This window comes from Panthera tigris, chromosome A3 (genome assembly GCF_018350195.1).
Source record: "Panthera tigris isolate Pti1 chromosome A3, P.tigris_Pti1_mat1.1, whole genome shotgun sequence".
NCBI classification, from domain to species: Eukaryota; Metazoa; Chordata; class Mammalia; order Carnivora; family Felidae; genus Panthera; species Panthera tigris.
The window spans coordinates 798,224-819,188 of NC_056662.1; the positions used below are offsets into that span (position 1 = coordinate 798,224).

Below are 20,965 nucleotides of genomic sequence, written 5' to 3' on the forward strand. Positions count from 1 at the left end.
CCAGAAGTTGGGAGGGGACTGGGGTCCCCCCCCCCCGTTAGCCCCTCTGGTCCTGCGGCTGGGGTGGGGGAGGCCCGAGGTCCCCCAGGAACCTGGCAGGATTTACAGATCTCTGCCTTGGTGTCAAGGCGGAGACTTGACTGTCCCCTTGGCTCCTGTGGAAGTCCTGCTTGGAGCTGCCCAGTGGCCACATGGGCGAACGCCCACCTGCGGGCGGGGGCCGGGCAGCAGGCTGTCCTGGGTGGGCGTGGCCCGGTCTGGGAAGAGGGGGCTTGGAGCAGAGCCTTTTCTTCCAGCTGTCCAGGCTGCCCATCTGCAGCGGACTTCTCTCTGCCCAGCAAAGAGCCCTTTTCTGTGACCTCGGTCCCCGCCCTGGCTTTGCAGGGAGGGATGTGGGACCATGAGTATGTTGGGATGCTGTTTGCAACGGTACTGCCCCTCGGGGGTGTTCAGGGATTGGGAAGGGAGAGGAGACAGTACATGGCCCCCCAACCTGTCCTCCGGTGCCCTTCTAGACCCTCCCCACACTCTCCATGGACGGCCCGGGTGCTGTTCCTGCCCCCTGCCGTGCATGTTGCTCACTGCCCGCCACCAGCGCCACGGACCCTGGGAGACGTGTAGCCCGGAGAGTGCGGGTGGCCCCCCAGGGCCACCACTGCCGGGGAGCCGTCCCCTCCCTCTGCCTGGGACAGGCCACACCCATGCCCCCAGCATTAACACCGTAGGTGCCTGTGTGTGCAGTGGATGCTGGTGAGAGCAGGGGTGAGGGTCCCCCAGGCCTAGGCGGCCTGAAGCTCACTGTGCCTCTTCTCGCCACAGACTGATCCCGCCGCTCAACCAGCTGGAGCTGCTTCGGAACCTCAAGAGTAAATCTGGGCTCACCTTCAGGTCAGCAGAGGGCGCCTGGGCTGGAGCTCGGGGGACAGCGGCGGGGGGGGGGGTGTCTCAGCCCTCCTGGGGGTCCTCGGTGAGGGGCAGGCAGCCACAGGAGGTCCCCGGCACTGCTGGCCACGGGGCCTGGTGGCCTTGGTGGTTTCCAAAGCTTCTGCTGACCTGGTTGAGGCTCTCTCCAGAGTGTGGCCGGTGTGGGGGGTGGGCACAGAGGGTGCTGCTCCGCGTGGGGCCAGGGGCTCCTCCCGTGGCTGGCGTGCCAGCCCCGGGCCGGGGGGAGCCCATCCCCACATCTCTCTGGGGCAGCGGGCGGACGCACACGCTACGGTGCCTGCTGGTTCTCTCGTAATCCCCCCAAATCTGCGACTCGAGTGCAGGGGCACAGAGCCGGGTGTGTGGAGGGGTGGCTGCCTGGGCCCCCGCGCAGAGGGCTGCCCCGCGCGGCTTGCCGCCTCTGAAGAGGGGTCAGCGGGGTGGGCCGCCCGTAAGGGTTGAGCGGTGGCCCCCATCCCCTGAAGGTATGTCTGCGCCCCGGAACCCGTGAACACAGCCTTCTTTGGAAAAAAGCTTTGCAGGTGTTATTGTGTGAAGGATCTCAACACGAAACCATTCTGGATGAGCATGGGCCCTGAATCCCAAGACCGCGTGCCCGCGTGAGGGGAGGCAGAGGTGGGAGGGATGTGGCCAGGGGCCCAGGATGCCTGGGGCCACCAGGAGCTGGGAGAGGCAGGAGGGACCCCCCCCCCCTCAGGCCCTGCCCAGAGCCTCAGGGGAGCTCGGCCGCCCCAGCTCGATGGAGTAGCCTGTGTTGTGTAGGCTGCCTGGTTTGTGCTCCTGTGCGGCCTGGCAGATGAGTGCAGGTCTGTAACCAGACGTTAGGAGCCTGTGGCACTACCCACGGTGCCTGGGATGGGATATGGGAGAGGGCGGTCTGGAAGAAATGGAAAAAAGACACAGGAAAATCCTGGGTTCCCTGGAGGAAATGATTGACGGGAAACACGGCCGTGGGAGTGGTTCCAGTAAGAGCTCCAGGGAGTGAGGAGCGTGGCGGGGACGGTCTGGTCAGGGCACAGGCCGCTGGAGGGTGCCGTACGCGCTGCTGGTGAGGTCTTGCATGGAAATGGGGATCGCCGGCTAAGGGAGGAAGGCCACTCTTGTCACAGACGGTGGCAGACAGGCCGAACCTCGTGGAAGACACTGTCTGGGGCGGTGAGGGGGAATTGAATCAACCTCAGAGCAGAGAAGCCAGTGCCTGAAGACTCGGGGCCGCGGCCCCGTCGAGACCGCGGGGGACACAAAGACCGCGGGGGACACAAAGTTAGGAGATGCGCTCTGGAAGGAGGGTCGTGGGCGGGGACAGCCTTGGTGGGAGAGCTCGGTGTGTTGACGGGCGGGTCTAAGCTCTCTTGGCAGAGGCGGTAAGGTGGGTCACCCGGGGGAGATGTGTGGGAACCCTCCTGCACAATTGCCTGTCCCCGTGGCGTGTATGGGAGGCCCACGCGGCTGTTAAGAATTTATAGCAGCATGCCCTGGCCGGCAGGGACAGACAGACTGAGCGAAGGAGGGCTTGGCAGTCTGGGGACCCGCGGGCAGGAGGCAGGCTGATGGGGTTCCCCAGCCACAAACACGCCGGGCCCTCGGGGCGAGGGGAGAACGGCTGGGGCCCGGGCAGGTGCGGGGCGAGTTCGGGCCGGGGCCCCTGGAGACCATCGAGGCGCTTGTGACCAAGAGAGGTTTCCTGCTGGGTCTCAGACCTTGGGCACTGGTGACCCTTTATGCCTTCCAACTTCTCCCTGTTTGGGTGGGCCTCTCTGGGCCTGTCTGTCTTGTTGTATTTTGGGGACAGATCACTGGTTTTCTAGAGTTGACGGGTCCCCACCTGGAGAGGACTTTTACCCAAGTGTGGATCACATGCACTTTTCCTCGCATCTGGCTCAGATGAACGAGACCCCGCGATTATGGGTTCTCTGAGCTACTGAGCGTTAGTTGAGATTTGGACGTAGGGCTGATGCTGTCATGGGTTGAGACTTTGGGGTGTTGGGGTATAAGGTGGACATGAATTTTGGGGTGCTAAGGCACAGACCGTAGTGGGTTTAGTGGTGGCCCCCGGAAGATGTCCATGCCCTTGAACCGTGAGTGGACCTAATTTGGGAAAGGGGGGTTGGAAGATGTAGCTAAGGATCTCAAGGGAAGGTCATCCTGGATTGGGGTGCCCCTAGACCCAGGGACACGTGTCCTGAAAAGACCAGACACAGAAGAGAAGCCCTGTGACAGGGAGGCAGAGACTGGAGGGGCACGGCCACAACCTCAGGAGTGCAAGGGGCCCCCAGGGGCTGGGAGAGGAGGAGGGACCCCACGCTCCGGCCCCAGGCGGGGAGCTGCGGACCGACACCTGGATTTCTGACTCTGGCCTCCAAACCGAAAGAGAAGCTCCCGTGGTCTTAAGCCGCCAGATTTGTGGGTCTTTGTAATGCCGTCACCGGAGACTCGCCGCGCAGCTCTTGGCGTCTGAGCTCCAGGGCGGCTACAGGACGGGCATGAGGGGTCCCACGGAGGCCTCTGCACCCCGCGTCGCTGGACTGTGGGCGGTCTGGCACCCCTCCTGCCTCCTCTGGCACACGGCTCCGCCAGCCACAGCAGGACGGTACCTGTTCCGCCGAGACTTTGGACACGCCCCGAAGAGCCCACTCGGGTCACCTGGGGTCTCCCCGCGATTCAGCCAAGGAAAGTCCAAGCCGCCAGCCTTCCATTCAGTTCATGAAGAGCGTGGGCCCTGGAAGTCACCTACCCCCAGTCAGGGTGCACTGGAGAATTGCCCTGGGCCGAGCCAAGCACAGGCCCAGGACCACAGCCCCGTGGCCTCTCCGCTGGGAAACATCACGGAGAAGAGTGACCCCAAGAAGCCACAGTGGGAGCCAGAACTGGGGCAACTGTCCGTCCCGAACCTTGGCTGTGGAGCCGGAACCCTCCAGCGTTTCCATCTACGCTCACTTAGTTAACGTTGGCGATTCTCATTAAAACGTGTGCCCCTAACGTGGGGCCTCGAGCACTTCCAGAATTCCCTCTTGCCTTCAGGACCTGCCTCCTCGGGCCCTCCAGGGGCTCTTGGGGCGTGTGGGCCTGAGGTGGGGCTGGGTGGGGCTGGGTGGGGCTGGGGGGCGGGTCCACTGGGCCCTGCGTGGGGTGGTGTCCGCCTGACCGACCTGCTGCTAACAGTCTTGTCGCTTCTGTTTAAAGGAAGGAGCCTCAGCCGGAGCCCTCTCCAAGGTCAGTGCCCGCTTGCCCCCCGCTGCCCCGGGTATGCTGCCGTGCGTGGGGGCTGGCCCCTCCGTGTCTGTGCACTGTCATCGCGGGCCCTGTGCCCACGTGTGGAAACTGTGTGTCTGGACCCTGCCGGCCACGCTGTGGGCCCTTAAATCACTTTGCCTGTGCTCAGCGCCCCCCGTCAGCCCCTGGCCCTGAGGCAGCAGACCTCTGTGAGCACCCCTAGTCCAGGACAGGGCCAGACGCCCTCTCCCCGCCTCATGCCTCTTTGGTGGGAACTGAGCCCTGGCCCTGTGAGTGTTCGCCTGTCCGGCCCCTGCAGGTGCCGCCTTCCGGTGTGCAGTCAGGCAGGTTAGAGACGGGGTCGCTCCCAACCCCACCGTGTGCGGGGACTCCGAGGGTTATCTCTGCTGGGAGCAGAGAAGGGCTGATAGCAATCTGATGTTTTCCTGTACTAAGAAGAAAATCGACTGTTTCATGACTTCCAAGTCTGATAAACCCCAGCCTGCCTGTGTATCACCATGCTGAGCTCGGGGCGCACCCCCCCCCCCCAACACCCTGCCGCGAGTCTAGTCCCTTCTGGACCGCAGGCCACTTAACTGGCCGCTCAAGTTAGGCTGAGCCCTACCCTCTCCATGCACCGGGGGAGGGCACGCTCCTCCCCCCATGTTCCCCCAGAGGGGGTGACAGAAGACTGGCCACACTCTTGCCCCGAACCAGCCGCTGGAGCAAGGGTGACCAGCCCCTCAAAGCGGCTAAGAAAGCCGACCCTGGACCTGGCTGGTTTACCCGGCACGCAGACCCCGTGCTCACCATCAGGGGGGATGCAGAGCACATGCCCAGCACGGCCTGGCGTGTGGGGGACCGGGGGGGCTGCCCCCCGCGTCCTCAGTCCCCATCGCTGCTGCTGTGTCGGCCCTTCCGCACCCTGAGCCCGGGGGAGGCGGGCCCGCAGCTCTGCCCCGGTCCATCTGAGGCCCCCCGGCCTCATGCGGCCTCTCGTTCTCCTCCCCACGACTCTCGTCTCAGCGTCTCTCTCTCTCTCTCTCTCCTGCCCTCCCCCCAATTTGGACACTCTTGCCTGCCCCCCCAAGTGCCTTTAATCTTGTCACTGCCCTTCTTGGGCCCCTTTCACGTCCGTCTGTCTTTGGGGAGGAGGTGGCTGACCCTGAAAGCAGGACTCAAGGTGAGGACACACGGGAGCCCTCCCCCGGGCTCTCCGGTACGTTCCGTGGCTCCCCTCTCCCTGCTTTCCGCACACCACTCCTCTGTCTCCTCCCTGTGTGTCCATGTGTCCCTGCCTGCCCGTGACCCAGTGGCTTCCCCGAGGGCTGGCCTGGCCCGGCCCTCCTCCTGGCGCACCCTGGGCTGAGCCCTGGGGACAGAAGGCCTCTCCTGGGACATACACTTGTCAGCTAGGTGACGGAGGGCAGCATTTCTGTCCCCTCACTCGGGGTGGCCACAGATCCCCTTTTCGGCAGCCAGAGCACCGTAGGGATGCCAGAAATTCTTCTGCGGCCAGGGCCCCCAAGGGGGTGGGCCTGTCCCGGGGCTGCCGGGCAAGGGGACCCTGTTGCGTGAAGTGCTAACGGGGGTGTGGTTCCCCAGCCCCTCCTGCACGGCAGTGGGAGGTAGTGGCCTCCTGCCACCTGCCACCTGCATGTCAGGATCCCGCTGGCACTTACCAGTCTGGGCAGGTGGATGGGTGGGCACAGGGACCCTCACTCAGCTGCCGTGAGACCCCCTCCCAGTCCTGGCTCACGACGGGCATGCGCCCCAGCTGTGTTGGGGTCCTTGGCTGGGCCGGTGTCAGACCGAGGCCGTGTGTGCCGGGGCAGGGTGTGGGGGCAGGCCGCGGGGTCTCGGGCTGTGCCGCTCTGGGTGTGTCTGATCTGCCCTTTGCCCCATCCCACTTCTCACTGCCCCCCACCCCCCGTGCCTGGAGGAGACCCCCCCCCCCCCGTCCTCCAGCTGCTTTCCCCTTGTCTGTGTGGGTCCCTCCTCGTCGAGGCAGCCACGTGCTGTGTCCGAGTGCCTGTCTGTTCAGTTTGGTCTTGGTGAGTGTCTGTGGTTGCCTCTTCCACTCACTCAACCCCCAGGCCCCCTGGGCGTGCCTGACCACCCCTCCCGGACCCTTGCTGTCTGCTGGCGGTTCTCAGACCGGCCGGAGCTCCACTTGTCTGCTGCGGGCAGGAAAACCCCAGCGCTGGCCTGAGCCCCGAAGGAACGGGCCTGAGTTGGGGGGCCTTGAGCCACGAGGCTCGTGGGGCAGTGCTCAGGGAGGCCGTGGGTACCCCCTGGCTCTGGTCAGGCTCTCAACGCACCGTCCCATGGGGGCGCCGCTGGCCACATGTGACCGGTTCAGGTTTTACTACACACGAGAGCCAGTCCTCCGACGCAGGTGCTCAGGAAGCAGGCAGCGGGCGGACAGGTGGGTGGTTATGTCTTCGGTGCGGCTGGGAACGTGTCCCCAGGCAGTGTTGGGCCCTTCCGGGGCCGGCGTCTATGCTGGGAGTTTTGAAGGCAGCAAAGCTGTTTGGGGGGTTGGACAAAGCTAAGGTCCTTCTAAGGCGCTGGAGGCAAAGCCCATCCCCCCATCACCGTCTTGCCCTGGACAGAGCCTCCGGGTGGCGGGGGCTGGGGGCCGTGTGCAGGCCCAGGGAGCCCCGGGGGGCAGGGGGAGGCAGCAAGGGGCTCTCAGTCTTTAGCTGTGGTGGGACTGTGGCTGACGTAAGGGTGTGCCTTGGGCAAGAGCATTTGCCCCGAATTTGAGGGTCTTCTGTGAACAGAGCTGCTAGGTGGTGGGGGCGGGGGGAGGGTGGTCTGGGTCCTGGGGATACTGAGTCACAGGGAAGTTTGCCCCCACGTGAGGGCACTTTCTGATACAGCTGGACCCCAGTTCCCTCACCGAGAGGACCCCACAGGGAGGAAGTCCCCCCTGGAGGGGAGAGGGCTGGGGGGCCCATGGCCCTCGGCCCCTGGGCTGGCATGGAGCGCTCTGGGCAGTCTGAGCTCTGCACTGGTGGGAGAGCTAAGTGTTGGGGACCGGAGGCGCCCTGTGGGGACGCCGGCAGGTGCCGCCAGTGTTTATGTGTGTGGACGTCGGGCAGCCCTGCCTGGGGCTGGGTTGTGTGAGCAGGGGGGAGGGGAGGGGTCGGCGTGTCTGGTTCCTGTGCCCGCGGTTTGAGAGCAACTGTCTCAGGCCATAGCTGCAGGGGTGGGGGGAGGGAGGGTGGCCTCAGGAAGACCAAAGACTCTTGTGTGTTTTCACTTTTGCTTAAAAATGTGCACGATGTAGTGCAGAGAGATCTGGGGCCTTCGGGGGAGGTTCCTGGGGACCGCAGACCACTGGGGGAGCCTTTTCTGAGCTGCCCGGCAGGCCCAGCCCAGCCCAGCCCAGGGCTTCAGCACCGAGACCCAGACGAACCGACTTGGGCGGTGCCCCCAAGGCCCCTTTGCCGAGCGTCCCTCCAGGGACAGGCAGCCACTGGCTCCTGGATGTGCCGAGGCCACTGCTGACCGGCGGCTGGCTGGGCTCGGCGAAGCCTCGGTGATCAGTTTGTGACGCCAGAGTGCACGCTTTCCCCCCCTAAAATGTGTGCTTTCCGGAATCCTGTCCATCTAGAACAAGCCTTTTGCCAAGTCTCGCCCGTGTATTATTTTTTGGTTGGCATGAAGATAGCAAAAAATAATACATTTTTAAGAAGACGTGGCCCAAAACTCTGACTCTGGAAGGAAAAGGTATTTTTGGAGGAAAAAAACGGGAATTTTTTTCTCCAAAAATAGGGCACTATTTTCTTTTCCAGGCCGGCGGAAGACTCTCTGTGCAGGCCCCTCACTGTCATTGCTCAGACCCAAGTGCGGCTGCTGGACCCCGAGCCCAGGGCTGCATCAGGGTCGGCGTGGTGCCTCAGTTTACCTGTGCTTTCTGCCCGCTCGCCCGGCCCAGGCCCCTCTGGGCGCGCCCAGGACTAACTGTGCTCTCCTCATTTCCAGTAAAGGCAGACCGTGCAGAGAGTCCCTGTGTGGATGCTGCCCAGGACACTCTAGGTACCGCGGGCGTGTCGCACGGACCGACCATTGCTGCACGGCTGTACTCCACCTCCTCTCCCGCTCCAAACACTGCTTATTAGAGGTTCTAGATGAGTGAGGGCGAGGCTGGCACCCCGACCCGGCCCCCCAGGCCCCAATTCTGATTGGCAACTCGGCCTCCACGGCCCCTCGCGACGGAGCCCCGGGCCCCCTCTGATTCCAAATGACGGCCGGTGACGGTGCTGGCTGCTGGCGGCACACTTGCTTTTGTCCCCAAGCCAAACGATGCCCTGCTCCAAGCAGGAGGTGGGGGGAGGGGGGGGGCCGGCCAGGGGCTCTGAGGCCAGGAAGGGCGCCGGTGGTTTCCGGGGTCCTCATCGCTCTCCGGTGAGCCTTCCCTCCGGGGCTCGCCATCTAGTACCTCTACTACGCACCGAGGGTGGCCACTCCTCACCGGCCGCCTCACCTGCGGGAGGCATCTCCGTCCTGTGTGTGCGGGCTCCCCGTGGCCCTGACACACCAGACGCGCCGGAAAGCCAGAGGCCCACGGCCCCCCCTTCCCCCTACAGGCCTGGTTTTGGGCGGACCGGAAACGGCCCCCTGCCCCGTGGGCTCCTTGTCCGCACCTTTACTCTTCGTCCACTGTCTGCTGTGGGGTGTGTGGAAGCGTCTGTCCTGCTTGCTCTGGGTCCCCGCCCCCGCCCCGCCCCCCTCCCGCCTGCCCCCCTCCCCGGCCAGAGCAGCACGCAGCCCCACAGCGTGTGGGCAGCTGCACTCGCCTGTCATCTTGTGCATGTGGCGGTGCTGGCCCTGGGCGCACGGGTGTCGAGCGGCGGGCGTGGGGAGGGGCTGTGCAGCAGGACCAGGGGCAGGGGCATGCTTGCCCACCTGCATCTCTGCATGCCTCGAGTCCCCACCGGAGGCGGCGCTTGGGGGACACTGGCAGCTCCGGGACCGGAGGCGCTGGGCCCCGGCAGAAGCTGACCCGCTTGTCCAGAGCTTGTGTCCAGGGGGCTTCTGGCCACAGGCTGGGCCCTCGGGTGAGGGGCCGCGGTCAGGCTGCTGGGGGACCAGACGGCCAGTCCAGGAGCCCAGGCCAAGCTCAGCCTCACGGATGCCCCGTCATCGTTCGCGCTTTCCCTGGGCACATCCGTGGTCGAGCGCGGGCGGGAGGTCCTCCCCGCGGATGCTGGCTCCCTCCCCGCTGAGCTGGGCCCCGGCTGTGCAGACCCAAGCGTGGCCGATGTCGGTGCGGGCCTCCCCCCCTCCCCTCCCCTCCCCTCCCCTCCCCCGGGTATTTAGGGTTTCGCTGTGGGCAGCAGGCAGGGGAGGAGAAGGCTGGGGCTTGGCTGTCTCCCCCAGACCCTCCGGAACCTGCTCCCCTTGTCCCGTGTGAATGCCAGAGCACTGGTGCCAGGAGAGACCGCCCTTGCACACCCACGGCGGTCTCGTCCGGGGGTCTCTCCGCCGGAGCAGGTGGCCAGAGCCCCAGCCCGCGTTGGTTCGCTTCTGTCCTTGGCTTGTGAGGTTATTAAGGCAGCCCTTCCCTCGACACCTGCTGCAGCAGGGGCTGCGTGGACACCTGGCCGTGGGGCGGGTCTGGGGGGCCGGGGGCCGGGTGCTGCACACACTGAGCTGTGCAGCCTGGGCACCCACGTGGCGGGCTCTTGCGGCAGAGCGTCCCTCACCGGTCTGCACGTTCCGAGAGCCGGGACAGCAAGGCCTTCCTGTGGCTCCGTCCTCGAGACGGCTGCGTGGGGCCCAGCTCCGGGGGCTCAGCGGGGCCGTTGCTTCGTCCGGTCTCCCTGCACCAGCTGTTGATCTCCGTTGGGAAGGAGGAGGTCGTCTGTGCGGAGGGCCGCACGGTGCCTGGATTCCGGCGTCCCTCGCACCCGTCTGGCCTTCTTGGCCTTGTGCTGGGCGCAGCCGTTACGGGCTCGGGCCAGTGTCCCGAGCCAGCAGATGCCTGCTCCACCCGAGTGGGATCCACACCGCAGCTCAACTCCTAGCTCTTACAGGCTCCTTTCTTCCCTTTTTCCCTGTCCTGGGGAGACCTGCTCACTAGCAGACGGGTGATCTCAGCTGCTCAGGGAGGTGGGAGGGGATGCTGTTTCCAGGCTGGGTAGACCAGGCCACTGGCCGTCTCTTCTCCGTGGCCAGTCATGTCTGCGCCGTCTCAGGGACCTGTCTCGGCTGTGGGTTCTGGTTGGGGCCGATGGGGGTGGCTGACCCAGGGGAGCCACAGTGGGGTCTGGCGATGTCTGAATGGTGAGCAGGTGATGGTGGCTTCCCGGTGACAGCAGAGGCCCCCGTCGGGCCCCGGGAGCAGCGCAGGGCTTTGCTCAGAGGCTGTTCTAGAAAGTTCTGTGGCTCCTTGCATGTGCTGGGTGTGAGCAGGTTCACAGTTCACAAGAGCCATGCTCTTCCACAGTGGAAACTGTCCAGTGGGAGGAAGCCAGGGGCCAACTGGTCCCTGGGCCTGACCTGCCCCCGGACCACAGTGACCCACTCCTGTCTCGTGGCTGCTGCCCAGAGGGTATCAGACCCAACTGCACAGGGAGGCCTGAGGACCTCTGGCTGGCCACGGTGGCCCCTCCCTGTGGCACGTCCCTACCACCCCCTGGAAGTGCGGGCGTTCAGTTCCCGGATGCATCCTGTATGTGGGGGCGGGAGCCTGTGCTGGCCCTGGTGCCGGGGAGAGGGGACGAGCCTCACAGGACACCCCGGCCCCCTCCACGCTTCCATGCTTTCTGCTCCAAACCTTTCTCCAGGTGGCTCCCGGGGTTTGGCAGAGGGGGTTTTGGCAGCTGTGGACCTCACCCCCCCCAGACCCTGGGGCAGTTACGGGGTATGGAGGGGCAGGCAGGGAAACCAGAGAAGGTTGCCAGGGAAAAGCCACACCCACGGGGCATTTTGGGGCCCTCGTGCCGCAGAGTGTCACCGTGGAGTTGGAGACCTGGCAGGACAGTGTGGAGAAGGCCCAGCACCTTTCCGTAGCACCCAAAGTGATTTAAGAGTCCACTGCCCCCCCCCCCCACCGGCCATGCCGAGCACTGAGGGGCCCTAGGGGCGCCCGTGTGTGCACGTGTCGGCGTGGGCTGTGAGCGGACGTTGGGGTGTGAGTGTCCTTTGCACAGTGACTTCTCTTGCTGTCTTTCTGTGTGTCCGCCCCTGTCGGTCCTCGTGGGAGCAGTCAGAAGGTCAGTTTGAAAGACCGTGTCTTCTCCAGCCCCCGAGGCGTGGCCGCCAAGGGGAAGGGGTCCCCGCAGGCCCAGACCGTCCGCCGGTCACCCAGTGCCGACCAGAGTCTGGAGGACAGTCCCAGCAAGGTGCCGAAGAGCTGGAGCTTCGGGGACCGCAGCCGGGCACGCCAGGCCTTCCGGATCAAGGGCGCCGCGTCCCGACAGAACTCAGAAGGTGGGTCAGGCCGCCGTCTGCCTGCGCTCTCGCTGTCCCCCGAGCACCGCCCAGGGCCCCGGAGCCCCTTTGAGCAGCGACTCTCCTCGACCCTTTCTTCTGAGGTGCAACTCCCGTAACGTAAGGTCGGCCACGTCACAGTGAGCACTTTGGTGGCAGTACACTCAGCTTTCAATCCCGCACGTTCTTTGGCTCAGAGCAGACCTGCACCTGTCAGGGCCCCTCCCAGCCCCGGCCACTGCCAGGCTGCTGCTTCCCGTGTGCCTTGGCCTCCTCTGCACTTTTCACACAAGCGAGTCACGTGCTGTGTGCTCACACGCCCGTGCAGGGCCACAAATCGGCTTCGTGCCTGTTCGTGGCCGGACGATCTTCCATGGTTTCTGTCCACTTCGAAGCCGTCCTGTGAGCCGCTCGGCTGAGGGGAGCAGGTGGGCTGGAAGGTGGCCTCCCCGGGGAATCAGGGCACTGCTCGGGGGAGGGGGGCGGCCCCTCTGTCCTCGGTGCAGCTCCGCCCCTCACGGGCCGCGTCTCGCCCCCGCCCAGAAGCGAGCCTCCCCGGGGAGGACGCTGCGGAGGACAACAAGAGCTGTAACTGCGAGTTTGTGACCGAAGATCTGACCCCAGGCCTCAAAGTCAGCATCCGGGCCGTGTGGTGAGGGACTCAGCTTCCGCTCTCCCTGGGATGCGGGCCCTCTGGGGGCCGGCGTGGGGGCATGTGCTCTGGTGAGACACCTGTGCCTTGTGGCTCCCATGGCCCTTCATGCCACGGCTGTCAGCTACCCGTCCTGGGTGCAGAGCACGGAGGCTGCCGGGAGGCGGCTCCCGGGGGTGGGGGGACGGGGGTCGTCTGCACCCTGCGGCCCGGGAGCGGCCCGTGTGCACAGAGGGCGGGTGGCCGGCCCGGGAGGTCGTGGTGTCGGCCGCTGCCTGTTCTTGGAGGTGCTGGGCGTGCCCGGGGCTCACGGCTGCCCCCGCCCCAGCGTCATGCGCTTCCTGGTGTCCAAGCGGAAGTTCAAGGAGAGCCTGCGGCCTTACGACGTGATGGACGTGATCGAGCAGTACTCGGCCGGCCACCTGGACATGCTGTCCCGCATCAAGAACCTGCAGTCCAGGCAAGAGCCTCCCCCCCGCCGCCTGCCAGCCCTGGGGCGTGGAGGCCGGGTCCTTCCGGGCCGCAGCCGGGGTGGCTCCGGAGGGGTGGCATCCCTCAGGGGCCAGCACGGGGGGTGGGGGGGCGACGGGGGCGGTCCTCGTGCCGCCCCCAGAGGGGGGGTGGCGGACGGGGCTGCGGGGACGCGGTGGTCGGCCCTGCCTGCCGCCGCCTCCGGGCCCTTCCTCTCGGGCCCCACGCCGGCCCTGCGTGGGCCTTCTGCACACCCTCGTGTGGTCTGTCTGGTGTAATCTTTCCGTTGTCTCTCCCTTCTCGCCCTCCTGCCCCCGCTCTGGTGGGCGAGCGTACGTGTGTGTGCATTCACATGCACGTGTGCGCGTGCGTGTATCGTGTGAACGCACACACGCGCGTGCACGGGTGTGGGCACCTGCGGCCACGGTACAGGTGCACGTGTGTGCACACGTTATGCATGCGTGTGGCGTGTGCATGTGCCTCTGTGTGTGCTGTGGGTCCACGCATGTACGTGTGCACCTGTGCACACCGGTGTGCGTGTGTGTGGGGGGTGAGGGTAGTTGCCTCGAGAGAGGGGGTTTGGTGAGCCCCGCCGGGAGCTGCTGCTTATTCCGGGACAGGGGCTTGTCCACCCCCGTCCCTCACGGGCGGCCCCCTGCGTTCCAGGACACATGGGAGGGGTTGGCATCGGCAGGGCACGTACACGCGTGTGCACGGACCCGGGCGCACACCCGAGCACAGGCGCGGACACGTGCACACACGTGTGTGTGGTGCAAGGAGCCCACGTGGCTGTTGCCGTGGTCCCTCCGGAAGTGAGTCACACGCTCCCGCCAGCAAGAGCCCCGCCCCTGCCCGTGGTCCCTCAGACTCCACTGGTCTGCCCCGGCCACCTGGGTCCTGGCCGCAGCAGGGTCCCGACGGTCAGGGGACAGTCGTAGGGCTCAGCCGGCTCCCCGGGCCCTGGCGGTAGTGAAGTCCTCGTCCTGGGGAGGTCAGTGTGCCCCTCCCGCACCTGGACGCCAGGGAAGGGTCTCTCTGGGCCTTAAGCTGCTCCCGTCGGGCGGGTAGCGGGGGGTGACCCTGTCCTCAACACGGCTGAGGCTGCGCGGTCAGCTGCTCACCGTCCCCCACCGCCCCGGGGCAGCAGCTAGACCTGTGCCGTGCACGCGGGCATATGTGAGGTGCGAGTGTGTGCGTGTGCAATTATGCACATGCAAGGAAACGTGTGCCTGTGCAGCGTGCGTGCAAGCTGAGGCGTGCAGAGCGTGGACGTGCGCGCGCACAGAGGTGTGTGAGACAGAGTACTGCAGCGGCTCGGCCGCTGGGCCTGTTCCCATGTCTCTCTCACCGAGGTTGATTTTGTTAACCGGGCTCCTCTGTCCTACCCGCCCCCCTCCCCCTTCTGACCGGAAGAACAAAGCACATGGGCCGCCCCAAGGAGCTGGGACACCTGCCCCTCACTGGCAGGGCCCCACCGTGGTTCGCCGGCACCCTCGGCGCCGTGCCCCGGCTGCGGTGGCTCCGGCGCACACACCTGCTGGCCCGGGCAGGCCTGGGGCCAGCCGCGTGGTTGCGGGCCCCCCTAGTTCTGGGCTCGCTCGGGCGCCTCCCAGGTTAGGTGAGCGCCTTCCGCGCTGTTTCACGATGCATTTGGTGGTGTCTCTTTTCTTGTTCACTCGCCAGGATAGATATGATTGTGGGCCCCCCACCCCCTTCAACTCCCCGGCACAAGAAGTACCCCAGCAAAGGACCCGCGGCCCCTCCGAGAGAGTCACCCCAGTACTCACCTAGGTCAGGACGCCAGCCCTTCCCGCCTTGTGTCTGTGGAACGGCCAGCTCCCTTCGCTCCAGGCCACATGACGGCAGCACCTGGCCTGTATCCCGACGGGACATCGGGGAGGCGGGGGGGCTGCTCCTGGCGGGGGGGGGTGCTGTGTCAGGGTCCCGGGGAAGCTTTCCGTGGGGGGCTCCTTTCCACGGACATCCCAAGTGACGTCTAGCCTGGGCGGGGGCCCCCCAGCTGGCGGTGTCCTTCCCGCCCCAGCCCCCCTGCCCCTTCCCCCCGCGCCCTCCCTGCTTCGGGGCTCACCTGGGCTGCCTCGTGGATCTGAGGAGCGCCTGTTGCTTCTCCCGCCTTGGAGCCACCCGGGTAGAGTAGTAAGGAAGCCCCCCCCCAGGCACCCAGCACTCAGCCGGGTGCCAAGGGGACGCGTGACAGTTCACTGCGTCATGTCCAGCGGGCAGAATAGTATGGAAGCCGGTCCCGGCTGATGGGCGGAGTGGAAGGTGAGGGCACGGTTAGGTGGGGAGTTCACAGAAGCAGCTGTTCTAGTGACGAGTTCAAACTTCGGTACCTTTCTGCCTCCTTGGGACAGATGGTGGCCGTGACCTGTGGCCCTTGGGCAGGGCTGCTCAGCCGAGGGACAGCGGAGCCCCCAGGGCAGAGAGGAGGGCCAGGGCAGATATGCCCTGGCCTGCTGGCAGCTCAGGGGCAGAGGGGCCCAGGAGCATCCCGGAGGCCTGCAGGGACACTGCCACGTGGATCCGGGCTGGCCGCTGGAGGGACTGGTGTGTTTGACCCGTCCTCCCCGCGTGCCAGGGTTTCTGCACGTGAGGCTGAGGGTCAGCATGCTGGACCTCTCAGCCTGGTGGCTCTTCTGTCAGAAAGGGGTCCCTGACGAAGGAGGCCTGACCCGGGGCAGCCCCTGACAGTGTTTGCTGGTCTGCTGCTCTGCCCGTCCTCTCCCGCCTTGAGACGCCAGCCCGTCCTGGGCCTTGTGCAGGGGGCAGGGGTGGGCATCCAGAGCCGTGAGCTGGGAAGGTTCTGTAGCCCTCGGAACTGCCCGGGGCCTCCGGACCGGCTGCAGCCAGAGGACACGCAGATTCTCACAGAGAAGGGGCCGGAGACACAGCGTGGGCACGTGGGGGTTTAGCCTGACCCCTCAGCCCGAGGCCAGGGGGAGGGAGGGCACAGGCCCCTTAGAGGCCCCTCCCCCAACCCCGGCAGCGTCAGCTCCAGGCTCCCAGGGGGGGACCAGCCAGGCAGGTGGCCCGTCATGTGGCAGGGGTGAAGGCGCTGAGCACCTGTGCCTGGACTGTGTGGACACTTGGAGACACCAGGGAACCCTCCTCCCTCTCCACTGGCGTCTGCTTGGAGCCCGAGGGTCCCCCCGCTGCCCCCCGCCCTTCCTGGTCCTTCGTGCATGAGTCAAGCATGAAGTTCAGACAGAGCATGAGGCTGTACTGTGGCTGACGCAAGCCTGAACCCCTCTTCTGCTTCGTGCAACAGAAAGAGAACAATCCCCCCGAGCCCTGCTCCCCGTTCAGAGGCAGACAGAGCAGCCTGCGGGTGAGGAAGGAGGCCGAGACGTGGCCCCGGCTAGCTCACGTGGCCCCCTGCACTCTGAGACCCGAGGAGTGTGCCTCGTGCTGGAGGCTCCCGACCGCCCGGCGGGGATGCCGTTTGCCGGGCCGGTCGGAGGGCTGACCCAGCGGCTTGCACACAGCCCGGGACTTTGTTCCCGCGTGAGCCCCCGCGTACCTGTGGGTCTTGGCTCAGTGTCAGGAGCCCACACCGCAGCGGTGGCCCCTTCCGAGCCTGTCGGTGGCCCATCCCGTTCGGCCGGGGATCGTACCGATGTCCTCCTCCCAGATGGAAACCTTCCACCTCCTGTTGCCGTTCGGGACCCGTGGCCTCCTTCGAGTTGAGCTCAGCCGCGCTGTCCGTCCCACACGCGCGAGCACACGCGCACACACACACGTGCACACGCCCAGCAAGCACACAGACTGGTCGGCAGTGGCTCTGTCTGCCCCCACCCCGTGTTGTGCGTTGGCGGTTTCCTGTGTTGGTCTGTGTCCCTCCCTGTCCGGTGTGCATGGAGCCGCGGCCCTCATCATCTGCTTCTGTTCCTGCCGCAGACGTGGAGCTCCGCCCTCCCCAGGCCCCCCCCCCCCCCCCCCCCCCCCCCCGGTTGGGCTGACTGAGGTCACATTTAGAGGAGTAAAGCTCAGGGGAGGGGGCGGGGCACGGGGGGCAGGGCAGCTGGGGGGTGAGCGGTCCGATCCCTCTCCACTTTACTCCTCGTTAATGTGCCGTCCGCTGGAACGCAGTGGGTGGGAGCAGGCCCCTCAGGCTCAGAGAGCAGGGCGAGACCAGGTGCCCCACGTCTACCTGCCCTGGCGCCCTGCTGCCCCCCCCCCCCCCCCCCCCACGCCCCGGGCGGCTCCGGGCCCAGCCCGGAGCCTGGATCTGGGGGCCCGTGGCCTGGCCCGGGAGGAAAGGGCCACGGGCCCCGGCGCACCCGCCCGAGCTCATGCTGGGGGGTGGGGTCTCTTCCCGGCAGAGTGGACCAGATCGTGGGGCGGGGCCCGGCGATCACAGACAAGGACCGCACCAAGGGCCCAGCCGAGGCCGAGTTGCCCGAGGACCCCAGCATGATGGGGCGGCTGGGGAAGGTGGAGAAGCAGGTAGGAGGGTCCCCCAGCCCAAGGTGGGGGGCGGGGGGGGTGGGACGGGGGAGGCCACGGCCCTTCCTTCCCTCTGGACGGTTTGCTCCAAGGGGTGGACCCACGGTGGACAGCGAGGCGGCCCAGAGGCCACCCAGGCTGGCGGGTGGGGTCAGGCGCAGAGCCCCTCGTGCATTTGCTTCTGCGCCCACGCGGGGGAGGGTGCCCGCCCGCCTCCCGGCAGCTCCAGGCCTGGCCCAGCGGCCCCTGTTGCAGGTGTTGTCCATGGAGAAGAAGCTGGACTTTCTGGTGAACATCTACATGCAGCGCATGGGCATCCCCCCGACGGAGACGGAGGCGTACTTCGGGGCCAAGGAGCCCGAGCCGGCGCCGCCCTACCACAGCCCCGAGGACAGCCGCGAGCACGGGGACAGGAACGGCTGCATCATCAAGCTGATCCGTTCCGCCAGCTCCACGGGCCAGAAGAACTTCTCGGCGCCCCCGGCCCAGTGCCCGCCCTCCACCTCGTGGCAGCAGCAGTGCCACCCGCGCCAGGGCCACGGCACCTCCCCTGTGGGCGACCACGGCTCGCTCGTGCGCATCCCGCCCCCGCCCGCCCACGAGCGCTCGCTGTCCGCCTGCAGCGGGGGCAACAGGGCCAGCACGGAGTTCCTGCGGCATGAGACCGCCCTGCGGGACAGCGACACGTCTATCTCCATCCCGTCCGTGGACCACGAGGAGCTGGAACGTTCCTTCAGTGGCTTCAGCATCTCCCAGTCCAAGGAGAACCTGGACGGCCTCCACAGCTGCTACGCGGCCGCGGCGCCCTGCGCCACAGTCAGACCCTACATCGCGGAGGGCGAGTCGGACACGGACTCGGACCTGTGCACCCCGTGCGGGCCCCCGCCGCGCTCCGCCACCGGGGAGGGCCCTTTCGGCGACGTGGGCTGGGCCGGGCCGCGGAAGTGAGGCCGCCCGCCCGCCTCCCCCCGACTCTGGCTTTCCAGGTCTGCAGACGGGACGCTCCTCAGCGACGTGGGCGGGGGCGCCTTGGTCTCGGGAAGTGAAGTCTGGCAGAAGTTATTTCTTAACAAGGGGCCGCCAGGCCGGCCGTGCCCTCTCTGCAGACCGCCGGCTGGGGTGTGAGCAGGGGTGATGGCAGAGGACAGACCCCTGGCGGTAGGGAAGAGGCGTGCGGTCAAGGAGCAGGGCCCGCTGAGGGTGGCAGCGAGGGGCAGGATCGATGGCCTTGAGGCCCGTGGGGAGGGAGCTTGGGCTGAAGGAAGCACTGTTGCCCCGTGGGCGCGGCTTGGTCTTGTCCCTCTGTCCCCGCAAGGCTGGCACGACGACGCCTTCTCTGCTCCAGGGAGCTGCAGGCCTGCAGAGGAGGGGGTGAGACCTCAGGGCCTCCCGGCCTCGGCTCCTGTGGGGAGGGGCCTGCTCCACAGGCTTCTGGAACGGGGCCGTTGCGGGGGGCTCTTGCAGCCACCGGAGACCTGGGGGTGGGCACCCCCATGTGCTCCAGGCCACGGCCAGCACCGGATAGAGCCCCGTGTGCAGGGAGCATGCTGGGTGGTTGCGGGCTGGTGTTTCTAGGCCCCAGGGCCGGGTAGGTCGTGGTGAGCAGGTTCACGTGCTGTCTTTCCCTGGGGGCCCTGCCTCACTGCTCCCCCACTGGTGCCTCAACAGGACCCAGGGCAGGACGATGCTATAACCCCTGGGGAAAGCCTTCAAAGCCCCCCAGATGTTGGGGGGCCCCCTCCCCCCGTGGAGCTGAAGCAGCCCTGTCCTGTAGGGTGCCTCCTTCGTCCCGCTGCGGCTGACCGTCCACCCACCCGCTCTGCACTGACTGGTCCCTTGGCTGTGACTTCTTGGTATCCTGGGAGTCAAGGATGACCATCTCCAGCCTGAGCCTCAGGGAGCAGGGGCTCTTGTCTCCTGTGGTTGGCACCTTGGCCCCAGGAACAGCAGCTCTGAGCCAGTCTCAGCACTCTGTGGGGTGGGAGGCATCTGGCATTTGGAGGCGCAGCCCGGGCACCTGGCTATCTCTGCGGCAGTGACCCCCGCGTGTGGTCGGGCTGGACGCGGCCAAGCCCACTATGGAGTGACCTCCCCCCAAACACTAGGTCCTGGGGGAGCTCTGTCATGACTCGGACCAGAAGTGGTTGGCGAGAGAGTCTGCCTTTGTCCTCGGAGAAGGGCTTGGAAAACAGTATCTGAGGGTCATGTGCCCCGGGCATGAGGTCCGGGTGCTCAGAGCTCTTTAGGGAGTGATGTCTCTTGACCGGGCAGGGGCCATTGCTATGGGCTCTGTGCCTGCCGCCTCCCCTTGCCAGGACACCCCGGGTCCCACCATAGGCGCCTCTTGCTGGCTGGGCAGCAGGTGGCTGTGCTGGGTCTGTGTTTGCCCACAGCGGAGGGCGGAGGGCGGAGGGCGGAGGGCACAGGCTCAGAGGTGGAAACCGCTGTTGCTGTCAGGGCCCAGCCTCCGGGAGGGGAAGGTGTGGAAGTTGCCACGGGGCCCAGGAAGGAGCGCTTCTGGGGCCGTGCTGGCTCCCTCATGCTGAGGACCGTCCTTCTCCAGGGCCATGTTTCTCTGGCCTCAGGGTGGTGGGAGAAGTCCCTGCCCGTGCAGACGCCGCGGGCCTTGGTGTGGCCTGTGCGGAGTGGCCTGGGGAAGGTGCCTCTCCCATCGCCATCTCCCTCTGGGCTGAGCCCCCTTCGCCCTCCCGGCACGGGGGAGGGGAGGGGGGTTCCAGCTGCAGACCGCCAGGCAGGGCAGGAGTGGGCGGCCCCTGAGCCGGGCAAGGCCGGGTCGGATCTCGAGGCCCTGTGAGAGTTAGAGCATGTCGCCGGTGACAGACCCGCCTTGTTGGGTCTCGGCCATCGAGGACTCCAGGCCCTGGGTGGAGGCGCCTGTTGTCCCGAGAGAAAGGTTGCTGTCCCGTCCCACATGCTCCCTGTGTTGTGTGCCCCTGCAGACGGGAGGAGCTGGCCTCAGAAGTGCTCCCTGTCCACAGAGCCGCTGCACAGGGGGAGGGGTCTCTCAGGCCGCAGCAGGAGGGGTCTCAGGCATGTTCCACGTCCGCAGGGGGGACGAGAGGCCTCCTGCCTGAGATCTCTGGCCCCTCCGAAGGGAGGAGGCACCCAGCTCTGGGGGATGGTTTAGGGGCTCGGCTTTGGGAGATGATGTCGTAGAGGCCCCCTCTCGGGACGCCCGGACCGAGGCCCGGGCGGTGCGTGTCCCTCACGGCACCCGCCCCCTGCCCCGGGGTCCCACCCTCGGAGAAGCATAGCAGGAAAAGGCTGGAGGCCTCTGCAGGGAGCGTGAGCCCTTGGTTGGGCGTGTGCGTGATGGGAGTACGGAGCCGGCCGGTCACCCTTGGCAGATGTGGCAAAGGTTTCCTAAGACAAGGGCACTTGTTAGGCCAGAGTATGTGCCCCCACAAGCCCACAGCCCTGTGCTCATGTACACGCTTGCGTACGTGCAGCACACGCACATACACAAGCGCACCCATGGGGATGTAACTTGGCACACACACGCTCACATGCACGCACACACTCATGTGCACACGTACACATGTGCAGCCCACCCACACATGCACACAATGCGCGCACACGGGCTCACTCATACACACACTTACAAGCTCACACGTGCACACGTGTGCACACTCACACACACACAACTTCACACGCACACGGTCACCCACACATGCTCACACACACTCATACACACACTTACAAGTTCACATGCACACGCTCACCCACACACGCTCACATGCACGCGTGCAC

The 20,965-nt window shown here is 66.4% G+C and overlaps 1 protein-coding gene across 2 annotated transcripts in view; it reads left to right on the forward strand.

Annotated features, from left to right (window-relative positions):
• Nucleotides 1–20,771, forward strand: part of KCNQ2 (potassium voltage-gated channel subfamily Q member 2) — a 51,632-nt gene extending 30,861 nt beyond the window's left edge. Inside the window, exons 10-17 of one of the 2 annotated variants that reach the window (XM_042979940.1) lie at nucleotides 820–888; nucleotides 4,129–4,158; nucleotides 11,381–11,604; nucleotides 12,148–12,256; nucleotides 12,585–12,716; nucleotides 14,411–14,518; nucleotides 17,071–17,194; nucleotides 17,450–20,771. In XM_042979940.1, coding sequence (XP_042835874.1) covers nucleotides 820–888; nucleotides 4,129–4,158; nucleotides 11,381–11,604; nucleotides 12,148–12,256; nucleotides 12,585–12,716; nucleotides 14,411–14,518; nucleotides 17,071–17,194; nucleotides 17,450–18,142 — 1,489 coding nt within the window. In that variant the 3' untranslated portion in view covers nucleotides 18,143–20,771. The remainder of the gene's footprint in view (nucleotides 1–819; nucleotides 889–4,128; nucleotides 4,159–11,380; nucleotides 11,605–12,147; nucleotides 12,257–12,584; nucleotides 12,717–14,410; nucleotides 14,519–17,070; nucleotides 17,195–17,449) is intronic. The other variant, XM_042979941.1, reaches the window with a different exon arrangement.
• Nucleotides 20,772–20,965: the final 194 nt, after the last annotated feature.